The sequence below is a fragment of the Anas acuta genome, chromosome 1 (genome assembly GCF_963932015.1).
Source record: "Anas acuta chromosome 1, bAnaAcu1.1, whole genome shotgun sequence".
NCBI classification, from domain to species: domain Eukaryota; kingdom Metazoa; phylum Chordata; class Aves; order Anseriformes; family Anatidae; genus Anas; species Anas acuta.
The window spans coordinates 181,849,250-181,865,269 of record NC_088979.1 but is presented as its reverse complement, the minus strand read 5'-3'; the positions used below and the strand labels follow the sequence as shown (position 1 = coordinate 181,865,269).

The 16,020-nt window shown below is 39.7% G+C and overlaps 1 protein-coding gene across 2 annotated transcripts in view; it reads left to right on the top strand.

Moving 5' to 3' along the window:
- Nucleotides 1–16,020, top strand: part of WASL (WASP like actin nucleation promoting factor) — a 49,775-nt gene that overhangs the window by 19,584 nt on the left and 14,171 nt on the right. For both annotated transcript variants that reach the window (XM_068669616.1, XM_068669615.1), the window contains exons 2-5: nucleotides 5,918–6,052; nucleotides 7,258–7,344; nucleotides 7,883–7,979; nucleotides 12,618–12,641. In XM_068669616.1, coding sequence (XP_068525717.1) covers nucleotides 5,918–6,052; nucleotides 7,258–7,344; nucleotides 7,883–7,979; nucleotides 12,618–12,641 — 343 coding nt within the window. The remainder of the gene's footprint in view (nucleotides 1–5,917; nucleotides 6,053–7,257; nucleotides 7,345–7,882; nucleotides 7,980–12,617; nucleotides 12,642–16,020) is intronic.

Sequence of the window (16,020 nt, the reverse complement as noted above, 5' to 3'; positions counted from 1 at the left end):
AATGGACCACTGTGCAGAAGGGAAATCAAACCGCCAGGGCACGGGGCTGTGATGTGCATGCCACCACCAACAGCCTTCCCATGAGAAGGGGAGGAGGTTCCAGCCTCTCGTCCACACAGCAGCTTCTGTTGATGCTCTGTGTTAAGAGTGGTGAGTTACAATGCACAGGCTGTGCTGAGCACTGCAGAAGTGTTTTTGGAAGCTCCATCTATTTACGACAGTAAAGATAAGCTGATCAACACAAAGGTATTACCACTGTCTGACTGTGGTTTAGTTCACTTTGAATAACATGAGCTTATTAAGGTGTTGACAAGTAAATGTGTAATTATTTCAAGAATAGGTTTTCTGAGGTAAACTAAGACTTCAAGCAATGCTTCTGCTCGATTGACCGGTGTGATTTTTTTTCTGTGAAATACTTGTATTCTAGAGAAATAAATGTCACAGTTCTGTCTAATTGGCTAATTTTCTGTAGACTAATCTTATTTCTTACAGTTAGCTACCCAGCATTCTGGCTGCTGCTGCTGCTTTCCCTTTCATCAGTCTTAGTGAGTTTCCATCTCCTTTTTCATGGCTTAAATAATGCTTGGCTAGTAGAGATTTCCTCCGTAGCAAAGCTTCCTGTCCTTGCCGTGGTCAAGATTAGAGTTACGCCTCAGTAAGTGTTTTCCACAGCGAAGTGGTGCTTGACTTCACACCTCTGTTCTGGAGCCCGGCCATCAGAGGCTGCCTGTGACTTCCCCCTGGTTTGATGACACTCAGTGGCAACAGCCCTTTAGAAGCAACAACCCTTGTAGAAGCAAACTGCAAGCTGTCCTCCTGGGCTTGTATCAAAGAAGAACCGAGTGGAACGGGAGCATCCAGCATCGTCACCCGGTCAAGCTTTAGGGTGTTGGCTTAGGATAATGGGGATTGCAGCAGGTCTTACAATGCCTGCCTCCAGTACCTGCTCACCAGTAGTAGTATTGGTTGGGACAGCTTTTTCCAGATACCTACTTTAAGGAAATAAAAGTAGAAATATTGGTGTGCAGTCTGGTAGGATGGGGATTGCACACAGCTAGCCAGTTCTGAATTGCAAAGTAGCATCATAGCATTTTTCATGGAAATATTGAAGTAGCTAATTGTGTGCCCCGAGACATTCAAGCTGAAAGTCTTCTGACAGACTTCCTGAAGAAGCTATGGGTGTTATATCAATATCAGCATGCTTCAAGAAGTTGCTGTGCCTGGAAACAAACGGCAGCTAGCTGTGGTCTTGTGTTGTAGGGCAAGGTTGTCCTTCAGTTTTCTTTGTAAGATACTTCCTGGGGCTGGGAGGGGTAACTAGGAGAAGAAATCTGCCACATGGGATTTAATTGCCTTTGTATACATGAGTCTGCACCTCTCTTGGAAAAATCTGGAGCTTTAAAATTGGAAAAAAGACTGAAAGTCACTGTTTTCAGAAGTGTTGTCAACGTGCAACACAGCAATACCGAACCATTAGAAGAATACATTATACTCAGTTGTATTTTTACAAGCACTAAAATGGGAGTGATTAAGCACTGGAACAGGCTTCCCAGAGGTAATTTGGGGCCTTTAAACTTAACTGGGCAAGACCTTGAGCAACCTGACCTCGGGGCTTTGCAATTACCCTTGCTGTAAGCCAGAGGTTGGAGTGGATGCCTTAGGGAGGTCGCAGCCGACACCAGGTATCTGAGGCTCTTTGATCGTGGCATTGCAAGCAGCTGGGGACCTGTATGCTGGCAAGGATTCTGCTGAGCTGTCCGGTGTGATGGCCTGCTCATGCAGTCAGGCATGCTGCTGTCTGTGCTGGCTTGCTTTACTGTTTCTGAGACACGCTGAGTTACTCTACGGAATTAATTAGGTGTCTGCAGCAAGCATTCATACCAGAAGCTGATCAAAGTACTCAGGTACTTATTGCCCAGCTGGAAGCTATCAGCACGGGTGTGAGCCACCCCACAAACAGGCGGTGACTCGTCGTGGCCACCTTTTGCAGGCAGAGGGTGTTTCACGAGCCCGGTGCTGATAGCGCATATCCTGCAGCCTGCGTGTCCAAGGATGAGACCAGCTCTGCCAGTGAGCTGACACCGGGCTTACTGCTTCACAGCTCATTAGTGTGGGGGTGTGACAAGTCCCTGGAATCAGTGGCATGTCCTCCTGCAGGATGCTGGCTGTGGGAACAAGAAAGGGAACCAAGGGGATTGACTCCTCTCATTCCCTGATGGTTGGTGGGCTGGCTTCTTTCTTTTTCCTGTGCACCTTATACAAAAGTAAGTAAAAAGGACAAAGACCTCAACAGAAAAATTAAGCGCAGCAGTAGGATCAACTTCAGAATCTTTCTGCTGAAAACACAGCAATAACTTTTAAGTATTAAGTAACACAGAAGCTTACTGAAACTCAGAAAAAACACCCTAATTACTTGGAGGATTTAATGGCACTCCTCTCCAATTCTGTGTGGGAAGTCAGGGGCAGGACTTCTTGTAAAGACACATTTACATACATCTTTAAAGGAATACTTCTAAAAGCAAAATTAGTTTCAAGAATGGTGTGAGAAACTGAGCAGTGTATATTAATTGGCTTCAAAAGACAAATTGAATGCAAATTCAAAAAAAATACCATTGAATGTGTAAGTTATGATATTTGTGTAAATGTTCCCAAATGCTGGAGTTCTGCAATTGAAGTTGAAAAATGTCAATTAGCGTGGCTGAGATTGATAATGAATAGCAGTGCATGAAGTTTACGGGTCGTAAGTTCAAACACTTTTACAAGCTGTGTGTGTACATTTCCAAAGGTTGTGGATGATTAAATATTATTGTCAACTGTCTTCCAGAAGCTGAGCAACATAAAATGTTGTAAAACATCAGCCTCCATTCATTTTCATCATACACAAGAATGAAGTAGAAGGAGCTGGATATTATTGTCCTTCTCCTGCTGAAATACAGCTTGTATTTTTTTTTTTACTGTGTTGTCCCTTTAGTTGTTTTTTTTTTTTTTAAATGGTGTAATAGTGGAACTCATAATTATGTTTTAACATGTGAGAACCTCATTGTAGTCTGTCAACACTAGGAATTTGCACAATGCTAATTAGTAAGTTAAAATGTAATTGAACTCTGGGCTTGGTAGGTCTCAGAACAACACCTGCTTTAACAACACCTACTTTAGATGCAGTGAAATTGTTCTCCAACTTGCAAATTGAGCTCTGTGCTTAGAGTATCCACGTGTAAATTAAACCTATTGTGATTACACAGAATGAGGACACTGTTTTTGTGTAATGCTCTGTCTGCTCATGGGGTGGGTTTTCTATGCAATCATCGTGGAGTTACGACAACTAGGGTTTGCCTGGATAATCCAGTTGGTGTTTTTGCTGCTAGATACAATAGGAAGCAATTGGTAGTACACCATTTCTCAATGCAAATACTTCTTCTGGACCTTGAATGTAAGGTGCATAAATTGCTGCCAAAGCCACCTGTTTCTGTGGGTAGCCCTGCTGGGCAGAGGCTGGTGGAGTTGGACTTGTTTTGGGGGGTTGAGAAGGCTTCTTGTATGAATAGTGGTTGAATGAAATGTCTTCTTGGTTATACCTGTACGGTGGCACACCTGTGCTCCTTTTTGCTGTGGTGTCTACAAGATTATCAGTTTAAAAAGGAGATGAAATGACAGAAATGAGCGAAAAGGCTGTTAGCAGTTGAACGAAATATGGGCAGTCGTACCCCAAATCAAGTCTTTGCCTATTGCAGCATAAGGGAAAAGTAACATCTCTTGGACATCTCGTACACCTGCAATGTCCACCAGCAAACTGTTCTCTTGTGGTTAATTCAAGGTTCCCTTTTCCTCACCTGACGAGTCCAGTTGTGACCTAAATTAGTTGCATGACTCTGTAGGTTATTGGGAGAGAAGTCTTGCTTTGCATTTAGTTGTAGAGCATCTGAGGAGCTGACTGCAAAGCTCTGAGTCAGCTCTGACTTCTTCCTGCTGGATACCTCAGTGGTGAGAAATCGGTCTTACTACCTCTGAAGAAATGGTTGCGAAGAGGAATGTGTGAAAATTGCATCACAGGGCTTTGCCAAAGGTTATAAAGCTTCCCTAGGGAGTAGCTGTCAGTTCAGCTAATTACTTTGTCTCTATTTTAACCAAACTGGAAGCTTTTTGGTAAGAAAAACTCCAAGAAGCTCTAGTGATTCTTTCGGTCATTGTAAAGCCATTGAAAAGTGTGATGTCAGTGATGGTGATACTTAGTAATCATCACCATAGATACTTAGTGCACCACTAGATGTTGATGTAATGCACCAAGGTGTGCATTCTGGATAAGCCAGCTGTTTGGCGAGCAGTGCTGATGAAGGTGCAGTAATGCTGGTAGAGTGGCTGGGGAAACCTGGTACGGAGCCCATTGCTCGGACCACGTGTCTTTTGAGAAAGTTCTTGGAAATGTAACAGATCTATGAAAAGATCAATGTATTGTCCCTTAATGGAAAAGAAAGCACTTAAAAATACAGGGAAATAGAGAACAAACTAGAAAGCAATATTGCTGTTGCTCGTAGGTTCAAAATGCTAACAAAATGGGTTCATGCACCATAAGTCTCATCCCCAGTCTAAAAAGGATGCGGTAGGACTGGGTAAGATGCGTTTGAGAGTTACAAGGGTAATGAAAGCATAGATGTGTTATTTCTATCTATTTCTATATTTTTTTTGGTACAAGGATGACTTAAAACTAGTATCACTTCTCTAAACAGTAGTGAAACTGTGGGTAAAGAGCTATGACAGAATATCTATAACAGCATGTGCAGCATGGAGAAGCAACCAAGGAGCCATTCCTACTGTCTCCTGGCATGCGAACTAGCAGGGATGGTGAGCTGAGACTACCAGGTGGCACATTTTTCAATCAAAGGAGTTCTTGACACAATGTGTAAGTGAATAGTGACACAGTCCTGTATGCTGGACTCAGAAGTTCACCTGGATGAAGTTCAGAAGTTCGCGTGGAGTCAAGGAGAGATGAGATAAACTCACAGAGTTAAAAATACATGCAGTAAAACACATGTGCTGGCTTAGGAAGGCTTTGAGCTCCAGCCTGCCTGTGCTGGGGGTCTGTTCCCATGGCAGAGAGGTGTCCTGCTGTGTTCCCTGGGCACCTGCCACTGTTACAGCACAGACCGTGGGCTGGATAGCCTCTGGTCTGTGCTGTGACAGAGGCTTTAAGCTGTATATCCTTGTGACTTGGCTACAAGATGAAAATTGGAGCCTTTGAAGAGTATTTATTCCCTTATAGGACTTTTACAGTAGAACACAAATTATGTATATATTAGAAAATATGTTCAGGTACGTTTCCAGGCACGGAAGCAATCTGGTGTAGAATAATATTTTAATAAAATATCTCAATTTGAAAACAGGACAATTTCACATTGCCAGCTGGGAGCAATCCTTGTTCATGTGAATTCCCAAACCATGCCAAAGAATTCTAGGGGTTTGCTAGTTGGCATAGGTTAAAATCGTGCCAGAGACCATTTTTAACAATTAAGCAATATAGGCAGTTGCATTCCAATACCCAGGAGTGTTTCCAGGCCCTGTAATTTACAGCCTGCATATTGCATTTCTATTCAGTTTGAAGTAATGAACAGAAAAATGTAGTAGCACAGTAGGGCTTCTCTGTGTGACTGCCATAGTTACTGGTCTGCCTCTTACGGGCAAAGTCTTCTTGCTGATTTTATGGCCAAGAACAAAATGTTCTATTAGGTTCTTAAGCAATTTAAATCTTGCACAAAAAAAAAAGGGTATGGAAGCGATGTGGGGTCATTCGAACTTGCCTGTGTTACCACCTGGAAAATAGTCTCAAGTTGCTGTTTAGAATAAAGATCATTAAGAGTTGCTCTGCTAAAATGTAAAATTTATTGGTTTTACCTTAAAAGTAATCACTGCTTCTCCTTTCTAGACGATGTCTTCAGCAGTTGTTCAAATATATGCAGCAGATCGCAATGCCATGTGGTCAAAGAAATGCTGTGGTGTAGCTTGCCTTGTAAAGGACAATCCGCAGAGGTCATATTTTATCAGAATATATGACATTAAGGTAAGTGTCTTTTCTCTTGCAGACTGACTTTGTTATATTCATTCTCCATTTTGAATTGAATGAGTTTGTGTGATTGTAGTTACACCCGTACACAGATATCCTGAAGTAAATAGTTGTATACTGAGCAGTTCATTGACAGTGAGTATTAATAGGCATGGGCAACTTTCTTGAGTGTTCTAAATTTAAATTATTTCATAGATGTCAGCTCTTACAGATGAAATAAAGATGTGATTTTCCTGCAGCTCACAGAAGCTGTCCTCCACTAATCAGATTAGTGGAACCAGTGAAAGCTAGTATAGTGTTACTGGTACGGGTAGCTGCCAGAACTCTAGCAGGTGTTAGTACCTTGGCTGGTACTAATGAAATACATGCTGTGTTCTTTAGGGATGAAAACCAGAATCTTCATTTTTATGATCAGTGTGTTCACGCATAGAAAAACTGCAGGATAAACATTTGTTTTTCCTACAGTATTTGTATTCATACTGAAGATCTCTGTCCGATTCTAATATTTCACTCAGGGCAGTGTGAACTAATGTGTTCCAAGATGTTTTTACAGCAAAAAAAAATGATACCTAGAGGTATAAGTCCTGTTGACTTTCGCTGAGACTTTGGAAAGCTTCCCATTCCCTCTACAGCTAGGAGTAGCTCACTGTCAACATTAATTACTTGAAGTCTCTCAGATTGACTCAGAAATGCTAGTTGGCATTTACATTTGTCATTTGGTCACTTCATTATTAGGCTTAGAAACTGTTCCTTGGGTGTTGAACCATAATGCCATTTAAATATATAAAACTTGCTTAAAAAGGTGAAATTTGTTCCCTTGAAGTTAAGTGTTTTCAGGTAAACCCTGAGCTGGTAACATGCTGATGTAAGCTTCCCTTATTTTTATTACTATTACCACTGTATCATTGCTGTCACTGCTGACTATTAGTGCTACCAGCATAACTACTGCAGGATTATAGAAATAGAGATATGTTTTTTAAAACATCCAGGAATCTGAACAGAAGGTAGAATGAGGGAATTAGTCTGGTTTCATCTGTTTTCTCCACGTGTTCTAGTATACTTGGATTGAGCTCATTCTTTGGGTGAACGACAGATGCTTAGAAATATGCAGCTTCAAACTCTTGATCGGTTATATTATGAAAGATAACCTGCAATTTGTCTTCAAGTGTTTTCAAATCTTTTTTTTTTTTTTTTTTTTTCAGGATGGGAAATTATTGTGGGAGCAGGAGCTGTACAATAACTTTGTATATAATAGTCCTAGAGGATATTTTCATACCTTTGCTGGAGATGTGAGTCTCAACATCTTTGAATACCTGTTTTAGAATGTCTTTTAATAGAATGGTAACTTCTTCTAATATAACTGAGGTTTTCATTTCACTCTGTAAATTATTTATGAAAGTACAATATTACTTGTTTTCCTTGAAGTTTTTTATGCTTATTTATTGAAATAACTTTGGCTTTCAACTAGAAAACTTAAGCCATAGAACAGAATGTAAAATGCACTTCTGTATTTTTGACTCCCATTAATACTGAAAGTCTTCTGACTTACAGATGATGCTTGTAAAGTATTATCTATTTCTTATAATAATTTTTCTTCCCCCAACTTTGATTTCAGGCCCCAAGATTTTGCTCAAACTTGTTAGTATGAGCTACAGATACTTGATTAGTAGAGAGACATTCCTGTTAGATTATGTTTCACTGAGATTTGTTTCCAAATTTACAGTGGTGTTTTTTTTTTTACTGATTATACCTTCAGAAGGTGTAAGAACTTACAAGTCTTTGAAACATTTTCTTAGTCATGGGTGGGGGGATATTAATGTTTTTCAGACATGTCAAGTTGGTCTTAATTTTGCTAATGAAGAAGAAGCTAAACTATTCCGCAAAACAGTAACAGATTTACTTGGACGACGGCAGAGAAAATCTGGTAAATATTTAAATTAATCTTAAATTGAGGCTTGTTTATGTTGTTCTAGGGGGAAGCAGGAAATTAATTATATGTCTGAAAGCAACTGGAAGCTTTGCTGCCATATTTATATTTAGAAGTCATTGTGTTATGAAAGTGCTTCATCTCTCTATTTTACAAAAATGTTTTTTTTCTGAAATAACTTGGTGCTCCATTCCTATAAAGTCTCAGCTTGTAGACTCCAAGATTGTAGTGTTTGAAAATATAGACCAGAAAGAAGCAAAAAGGGTAAGCTGTCAGTGGGAAAAAGGAGAAATCTTCCCGTAAGCTGTTTTCACGTTTGATTAAAACCCTATTTTAGCTCTGGGCTGTTTATAACGAATTTGTTTAAATTCAGCCCAAGTGGGTTGTAACAAAGATTTTACCATCTGGTATGTTCAGTAGTTCATGTGAATGAATTATTGGCATTGGTCCAGTGTTTAGTAGAGAAACATCTTCTATTCAAAACTCGTAATCTTGGCAGGGGCCGAGAACAGGAGACATAATGTGCCTATACTGTCCTTAGCAGCACAGGACGGTCTGAAGCACAGCATGCATTTTGTCAGCTGCAGGATGCCTTAGGAAACATGGTCAGTGTTTTAAAGGGAGCTCAGGCTTTCTCCAGATCTTGTCTTGGTCCTTTTTGTCATAAACATCTCATAAATGACTTGCCTGTCTGACAGCCATGTGACCAGGAAGAGTAAGGTGAGAGAAAACATAGCTTGGATACTGATGGATATGCTTAGGCTTGCTGTAAGCTGTAGTGTGGACTTCTGTCTAAGCTATGAGTTTCTGTAGTCTGTCTTGGAATTGAATTGCACTAGCAATGAATGCAGGTAAGGCTGATGTAAAGGGAGGATGCCCTTGGAGAAGCATGGGCTTGCAAGTGTTCTCAGGAAGCTGCAGGATCCACGTGGGTTTAATTCAGGGATGGTGGCTTAGTCACAGAGCATTAGTTCCAAAGCTCAATTGGCTTCTTGAAGATGGTCTCTGCTTGAAAGCAGAATATGTGCATTCTTGTGTGTCATTCTTCATTATCGTGTGTCTAAAACACTGTGCTGCCATGCACAGATGTGACTTGGAAGAAAGGAAATATCTATCTGCATGGCTGGCCATAGCAAACTTTGGCTAAAAATAGTGGTTCATCCTATGGTTCACAGGATGTTCACCATAGTATTTCTTGTTTAATCTTTGAGTAAATGTATTGGCTTGTGTGCTCAAATCCATGCTGCAGGACGAGCTTATTCCATACATTCTGAAACGTCTTAAAAGACAAATGACTCTGCCCCAAAATGCTTACAATTTGAAGAAAACCTTAGTTAAAAGAATGAAATCTTAAAATACTCCACGCTTTTTCTTACTAAGAACTGGAAAACAAGAATTAAAAACAGTTACGAGATTTTTTTTTTTTTAGTCAAGCCACCAAATGGAATTTCCTTTTTGTCATTCATAGGGACTGGTTGTAATTGTTCTCATATAATAACAGGCTTTGCATTTGTCAAAGGTAAAACTGATTTGCTGTAGGTGCATGTACATAGATTTATATAAAAATGCTTTATAAAAACATTATATGTGTAGGCTAAATTATGCTGTACGCATAAGTTTATATCTAATATAAATTATATTAAAGCTTCATGTATTATTTATATTAGATAATAAATCATGTGTATTCTAACACATCTTAACTTCTAAAGCTGCAGTAATGGTTTGGCTTTCTTAATACTTTTTCTGTTTAATGGGACCTCTACTCCTATGCCTTCCAAAACATATTTCATTTCCTAGCAGTGCCACCTGATGTGCTTTTACAGAAATGAGTACTCTCTGTGATCACTTAGCAGCCTGCTATGCCATTCAGGGCTTGCTAGGAGACTTTTCCAGGGGTCTTATGGAAAGTTCAGGTTACAGGAAGGCAGCAAGAACAGCAGTTCTGGATCAAAAAATTGTGTCTTGGTGCTGAGACTAGTATACAAAATGTCATACAGCTGCAAGAAGAGGCAACGGTGTTCTGCTCTTCCTCACTTGGCATGAAGTGTGTTCCAGTCAGTGTTCAGACAACTCCTGAGTAAGTGCATCTGGAGTTCAGCAGAGGTGAAGGTAGGGTTCCAAACAGAATGTATGAGAGTTTACAAATGTACAAAATACTCAGTGGAGAATGGAATGATAGAGAGAGGTTTTAATATCAGGCTGTTTTTTCATCTAGTTAAATTTTGATTTTAAAAAACTCATTAAATCCTTAACCATAGGTTAGGAAGAAATTACCATACGTAGTTAATGTCTCTGGTAGACTCACTTAAACAATCTCTCCACTTACTTCTTAAGCGGACCCCAAATAGTTCCCTCAGTAGGCAGGGTGAACACAGCCTTTCTCCTCCGGGCCTGTCAGTATAGTCCATTCACATTTGGGTATACTTGCATGTAGGTACCATTTGTTCGTATTTTTTTTTATCATCTTGCCTCAGAAATGTTAGTGTGTGCTCCACGCTCTGAGAGAATTTAGCTTTATTTTTAACTGCCTTTCAGAAGTAGGAGGTTTCAGTTTTTGTCTAATTCTTTGGCACCTTGTAGCTCAGGGGTGGGAGCTCTTTTAGCCCTCCCTGAAGCTCCCTGCTTCCTCCACAAGCTTTTAACTCCTGCTGCCCTTCCTAATGCATCTCAAGCTGGGTATTGAATATGTACTAAATGGTGCTATTACTGCCTGGGATGCAGGGGCATCTCTGCTGAGACTGGAATCCGATGCAAGCTGAGCACGTCAGAGATCTCTTTCCAGGAGTACATGCTGATGAGAACACAGTTTCTCAGACACTGGCAGCTGAAGTTGATCTTTTGGATCAGCAGGATTCTCCATCTTCTGTCAGACCTCTGGTGAGGTCATCAGCACTTCAGAACAGGAGTTCTTGTTTCCTAGTCTGCAGTGGAAACCACGGAAAAACAGATCTAGTATCTTTCGGTCACAAATCATTATTCTTACCTAGACCCAGCAAAAATTGTGGGAAGTGTTCAAAGTGTCCTGCTTTATTCTCCACTATTTTATCTCTGAAACTCTTTCTCCTAATGAAAATTTTAACAGGTTGCCATGATTTGGCACAAAGCCACTTACCGTTTCCCGTGAATGCCTACTGCTTTTGCCAGCTTCCCCTCCTGTGCCAAATGGCTTGCCCTAAGTCCTGCGCTTTCCTTTTCAGTTCCAGGGTTGATGCTTCCTAGATAGGACTGCAATTACACTCCAGAAGTTGACCAGGTTCTTTTGGAGTCCAGCATGAGCGGATTCTTAACCTAAATATTCTAGGAAGAGTATTTGGCCAAAAAGCCCCTTCTTTGTTCCCCAGCCTTTCACCTCTAACACTAATTTTCTTTGAACCAAGAGACAGGTGTCATCTGAAGGCTTGCTCAGCCAAAGAAGATTCTTGAAGGGTTTTGGTCATCTTCTTTTGGAGGTTCTCTATTCCCAACTGAAGGTCATCAGCATGTGAGGCTGACTCATCTTGCCCACCTATAATTTTAGATTTTGTTTTTTTTAACATTGATAGGACAAGGTCAAGGATATCTCTGTAAGCACAGTTTCCCTTCCCCTTATGCTTGTCTGAAAAACACAATGGGTTAGCAGTTTTTCCAGGACTTGTTGAAGATGAAAATGTCTGTTTAAAAATTCTTCTTAAACTCTTAAGAGGAGGCCCGGTTACATTTCAGATTTGCCAGTATCTATATAAAGCCATGTTTTTTGGTGTGGTGAGGTGATGTACCATACACGCAAGCATGATCTTGCTAAATCCAGAGGCCTTCTGAATGTCTGTGTAGGTACACAAGTGGTGTAAGTGTAACTGGACTGGTTTTTGTTCAAAACTGAGTTTTGAAGGAAGGTTACAAAATAGGGTAAAAGTTGAGTTGTATAGGAACAAATACTAAGTGGGAAGTCTCCTTCAAAGGAGAACGAACCATTACAGGCTGATTAATGAGGTATGAAATGCTTACAACTACATTTTAGGCTGTCAAACCAAATTCTTCATTATCTGTGAAACAATTTGGTTTTGTGAATAAAATATAAGGAGGAGGTCTGAGTTCTGTGCAATATTGTTCAGCTAGCTGCTGGTTAACAGGTGAAGTGTCTTGCCCTTCTGTGTCCTAGTTTCTTCACATAAAACCAAAAATAATTATAAAGTACATCTGGCTTTGTGGGAGAACATTGCTGTATCAAAGTGCTCATTGTATTTCCAATTAAACTGAAGGAACAATCTCAGTTAGTGGAAATCAGAAACCGTAATACTCAGAAAATCTTGCTTTGATAGGTTGTACCAAAACAGCTGCTTTTTGAATATTTCACCTTATATTGGAGTCAAAATGTCTGAAATCAACTCACTAGCTATTTCCTTATACTCCAAGTTGGCTCACTTCAATCAGTGCTAATGATCTAAAATATGTTTTCATAATTCTGTAATGCTTAACTTCTTTCAGATGGTCAACAAATAGGTTTTAAAACCAGGTTGTTAGGTCTCAGCTCAAGGTCATTGAAAGTGTCACTAGAAACTAAAGTTTAGAATGAATTTGTTCTGTGATACCTGTGAATAAATATATTTTTTTTTTCTTAAAAAAAATAAATATATATATTTTTTTCTTTTTCAACAGAAAAAAGAAGAGACCCACCAAATGGTAAGCTTTTTGCATGAGCACTGCGTTTTATTTTTTCCTACTGCTGTCATTTATGGTTTCTGTATAGCTTTTGTTTTGGGCTTGTTCAGGATAGTCCTGTGGTAGCAAAAGCAGTAAACTCATGCTCTGGAGGTTAGTATGTTTGTTTTGTTTCTGTTCTTTGGTATTTGTTTACTTGTAGCTTGGAAGATTTGTGGCTTCTTAGCTGGCATTTGTAAAGGATGTTTTTGGAGAGGGGCATGTTTTCCTGTAAATAGGACAGAGGCCCTTCAGCTTAAGCTGTGAAGAAGGCTTTGTACCTTTCGTTTGGTGTTTGGTCTTCAGAATATACCTATGCAGAGTTGCTCTGCAAAACATTGCTGAAATTCAAAGCTCATATATTTGTCTGAAGGTGGGCATAATCGTAACTGATTTCATAAAATATGCATGACATTTTAATTTGTTTATCTGACTAACCCTGTAGTATAGCCTTTTAGTAACATGTCATACGTTTGTAAGAGTAAACTTCTTTTTTTCCACAAGAGAATATTTGAATTTATTTGTCTCGGGAGTACATCTCACTGACATGAATATCTTTATGGTTTTAAACTAAAAGGTGGTTTGAAACTAAAAGAGGGGATATTTAGATTAGAGGTTAGGAGGAAATTCTTCTCTCTGAGGGTGGTGAGGCACTGGCACAGGCTGCCCAGAGAAGCTGTGGATGCCCCATCCCTGGAGGTGTTCAAGGCCAGGCTGGATGATGCCCTGGGCAACCTGATCTAGTGGTCAACATCCCTACCCATGGCAGGGGGTTGGAACTGGGTGATCTTTAAGGTCTCTTCCAACCCAAGCTTATTCTGTGATTTCTCAGATCATCATCAAATTCATGGAAGAAGTCCAAACTATGGATAAATTCTATCCAAAAATTTACCATGTATTCCTAGGTCAAGTGAGAAATGCACGTCAGTGAATATCAAGTTTGGAGTCTTTAATCTAATTATGACTCCACACTGAAGCTAAAAAGGGAGTTCTCCGGTGATATTTCTGTTGATGCCTGTTCACTGCTTGAGCGGGGATATCACCATCTGATCATCTAAGGGTCCCTGAACCCGTATTGTCCAAGGAGGTGGTCTTAACTTTATTCTGACTAAGACATCCAAGCATCTCATGTCACCAAACTATGAAGTCCTTAACTAATCCCAAATTATGGAAACTATAGATGTCCTTTCTCCATGCAGAATACTTCTCAAAATGACAATAGTTAAAAAAAAAAAAAAAAAAGCCTTTTTCACACACATTAAATTTTGAGGAAGCTCAGGCAATCATCAGCTTAGCCCAGGTGTTTTTAGTATCCTTTCATTCAACGGTGACTGGGTTGCTTAGTTTTGAAACAATCATATTAATACCAGTCTGGTCTTATCTACTAGATTTTCTGAGCTTTGGGAGGGTTTTAATTGTTGACTGTCTTGAGCAATGTTTGCTGTCCATCACCTAGAAGTTCATTCCTGGTAGCAATGTCTGCAGAGCAAAAAGAAAAGTGTTGGTGACCACGTAGTGCCACCAACCACAGCAAATTTAGCATTTGTCTCTGTTCTGAAAGTTGACCGACAGTAATGCAAGCTATTCATTTGTCTAGCTTTCTATTTGTGACAGGAATAAAATTGAAGAAAACTATCCTGTAAAAATTTAATGCTTAAATGAGTCTCTGTAGTTTATCCAGTCAGACCTGAGGCAACAAAATGGTTTTGAGAAAAATTACGAAGTACTAAAACTTGCATTAATTGATCCCATCCACTTAGGCTGAATATTCTGTGGAAAACACAGGCTTATGCTCAGTGTTTTGGGTTTATAATCACTAGTCAAAACTCTGGTGTTTAGTAAACTTCTGCTGGGACATCTGTGGCTCTTCTATGATCTGTATACCTTCCTTTTCTGATTCTGTGAAATGCTATAATGCCTACCTTCTCTGCTGACAGGTGTGCTTATGCCTGCTGTAGTCTTAGGTGAGACATGCTGAGGACATAGGTTAGAGCCTCAGTTGGCTGTGACCTCCAGGCTGCAGCATTTGGAGTTCAGTCTAGAGCTGATCCATACTATACATATCATCAGTGTGTAACAGGAGAGGAGTGACAAAGAAAAACAACAGTCGTAGGCTCATCTGGCTTTTGTTATGCTCCCTTTATGCAGTAAAATTGTCTTTTTTGCGGGGGAAAGGAACACCTTTTTTTTGTATGTACTATGTATCAGTACACAATTATCTTCAAATCTGAAAAACAAGAACAGGCACTTCCATACACGTATAATCTGTGTTTTGAGGTATTGTGGGGAACTTTGTTTTAGTGGTGCTTGATTGTCTGGATTTTCTGCATGCATTGAAATAAATGGGGAGTTGCACAGAAAAAGCGCTCCTATTTTTTGTATGACGTTTACAATGGTACAGATTTAAGATTTTTTTTTTTGTTAGAATTGCAGGATTAAAATAAATTGGCATTAAGAGTTATGTAAAATGTATTAGCCTGTAATTTCCTGGGATTTGTGTTCTACTCGCTTGTTATAGCTAGGTCGTTGTGCAAATCGAGGAGTTACTGTGGTCGAATTCATCTCTTAGTGAAGTTCTGGATGAAATAAGGATTTGTCAGAATTAGGTTCTGAGGGAATCTTTAAGAACCATGTGACAGAATTGTTTCATCTGTTAATGAGAACAGTTTGCATTTATTGTAGGGCTGTCAGTAGTCAGGGACAGATGTCTACAGAGGCTCTAAAATACAGAGAATGTCATAGAGTTTATATTTCAACATGTTCTGTACTACATTTTCTGGACCCCCTTCTGAAGATGCTGATATCAGTGGGTGCCTACGGCCACTGTATTGTCAAGTGCTGCCTAATGATGAGCTCTATATGCCTCTCTCATCTTCACTTATTGAGCTGTCTATACCTGATGGGGAAGGTGCTTGTGTTTTGATGGGGAAAATTTTACTGGATATAAACATGGCAGTTCTGGAGGAATACAATTCTTTCCAAGGTGCTTTTATCCCTCGTGGACATCTAAGGTGTAAACCTGATGGTAAGAATAACTTTCATAGTGAAGAGTTTGCTGTGATCTCTGGTGTGAATATTATTAGACTCAAGGAATTAGGCAATCAGCCCTTAATTCGAGCTCAGCTCAAATTAAAAAACTTCATTTTGCAAATGGCTGCTGCTTTGTACTTGTTAAAACCAGTTACAGTCAGTTTAAGACTACATATTTATTCTTGAATGTCAGTATAGCTTTTGAAACTACGAATATCACTGTAATGGTGAGAAGGTATAATATTGGTGACCGAAGTGAGAGTCAACTCCTACAGTATTTTTTCTGTTTGAATCTAATGAAATTTAGACTGTAGTTTTCAATTCATCCTGA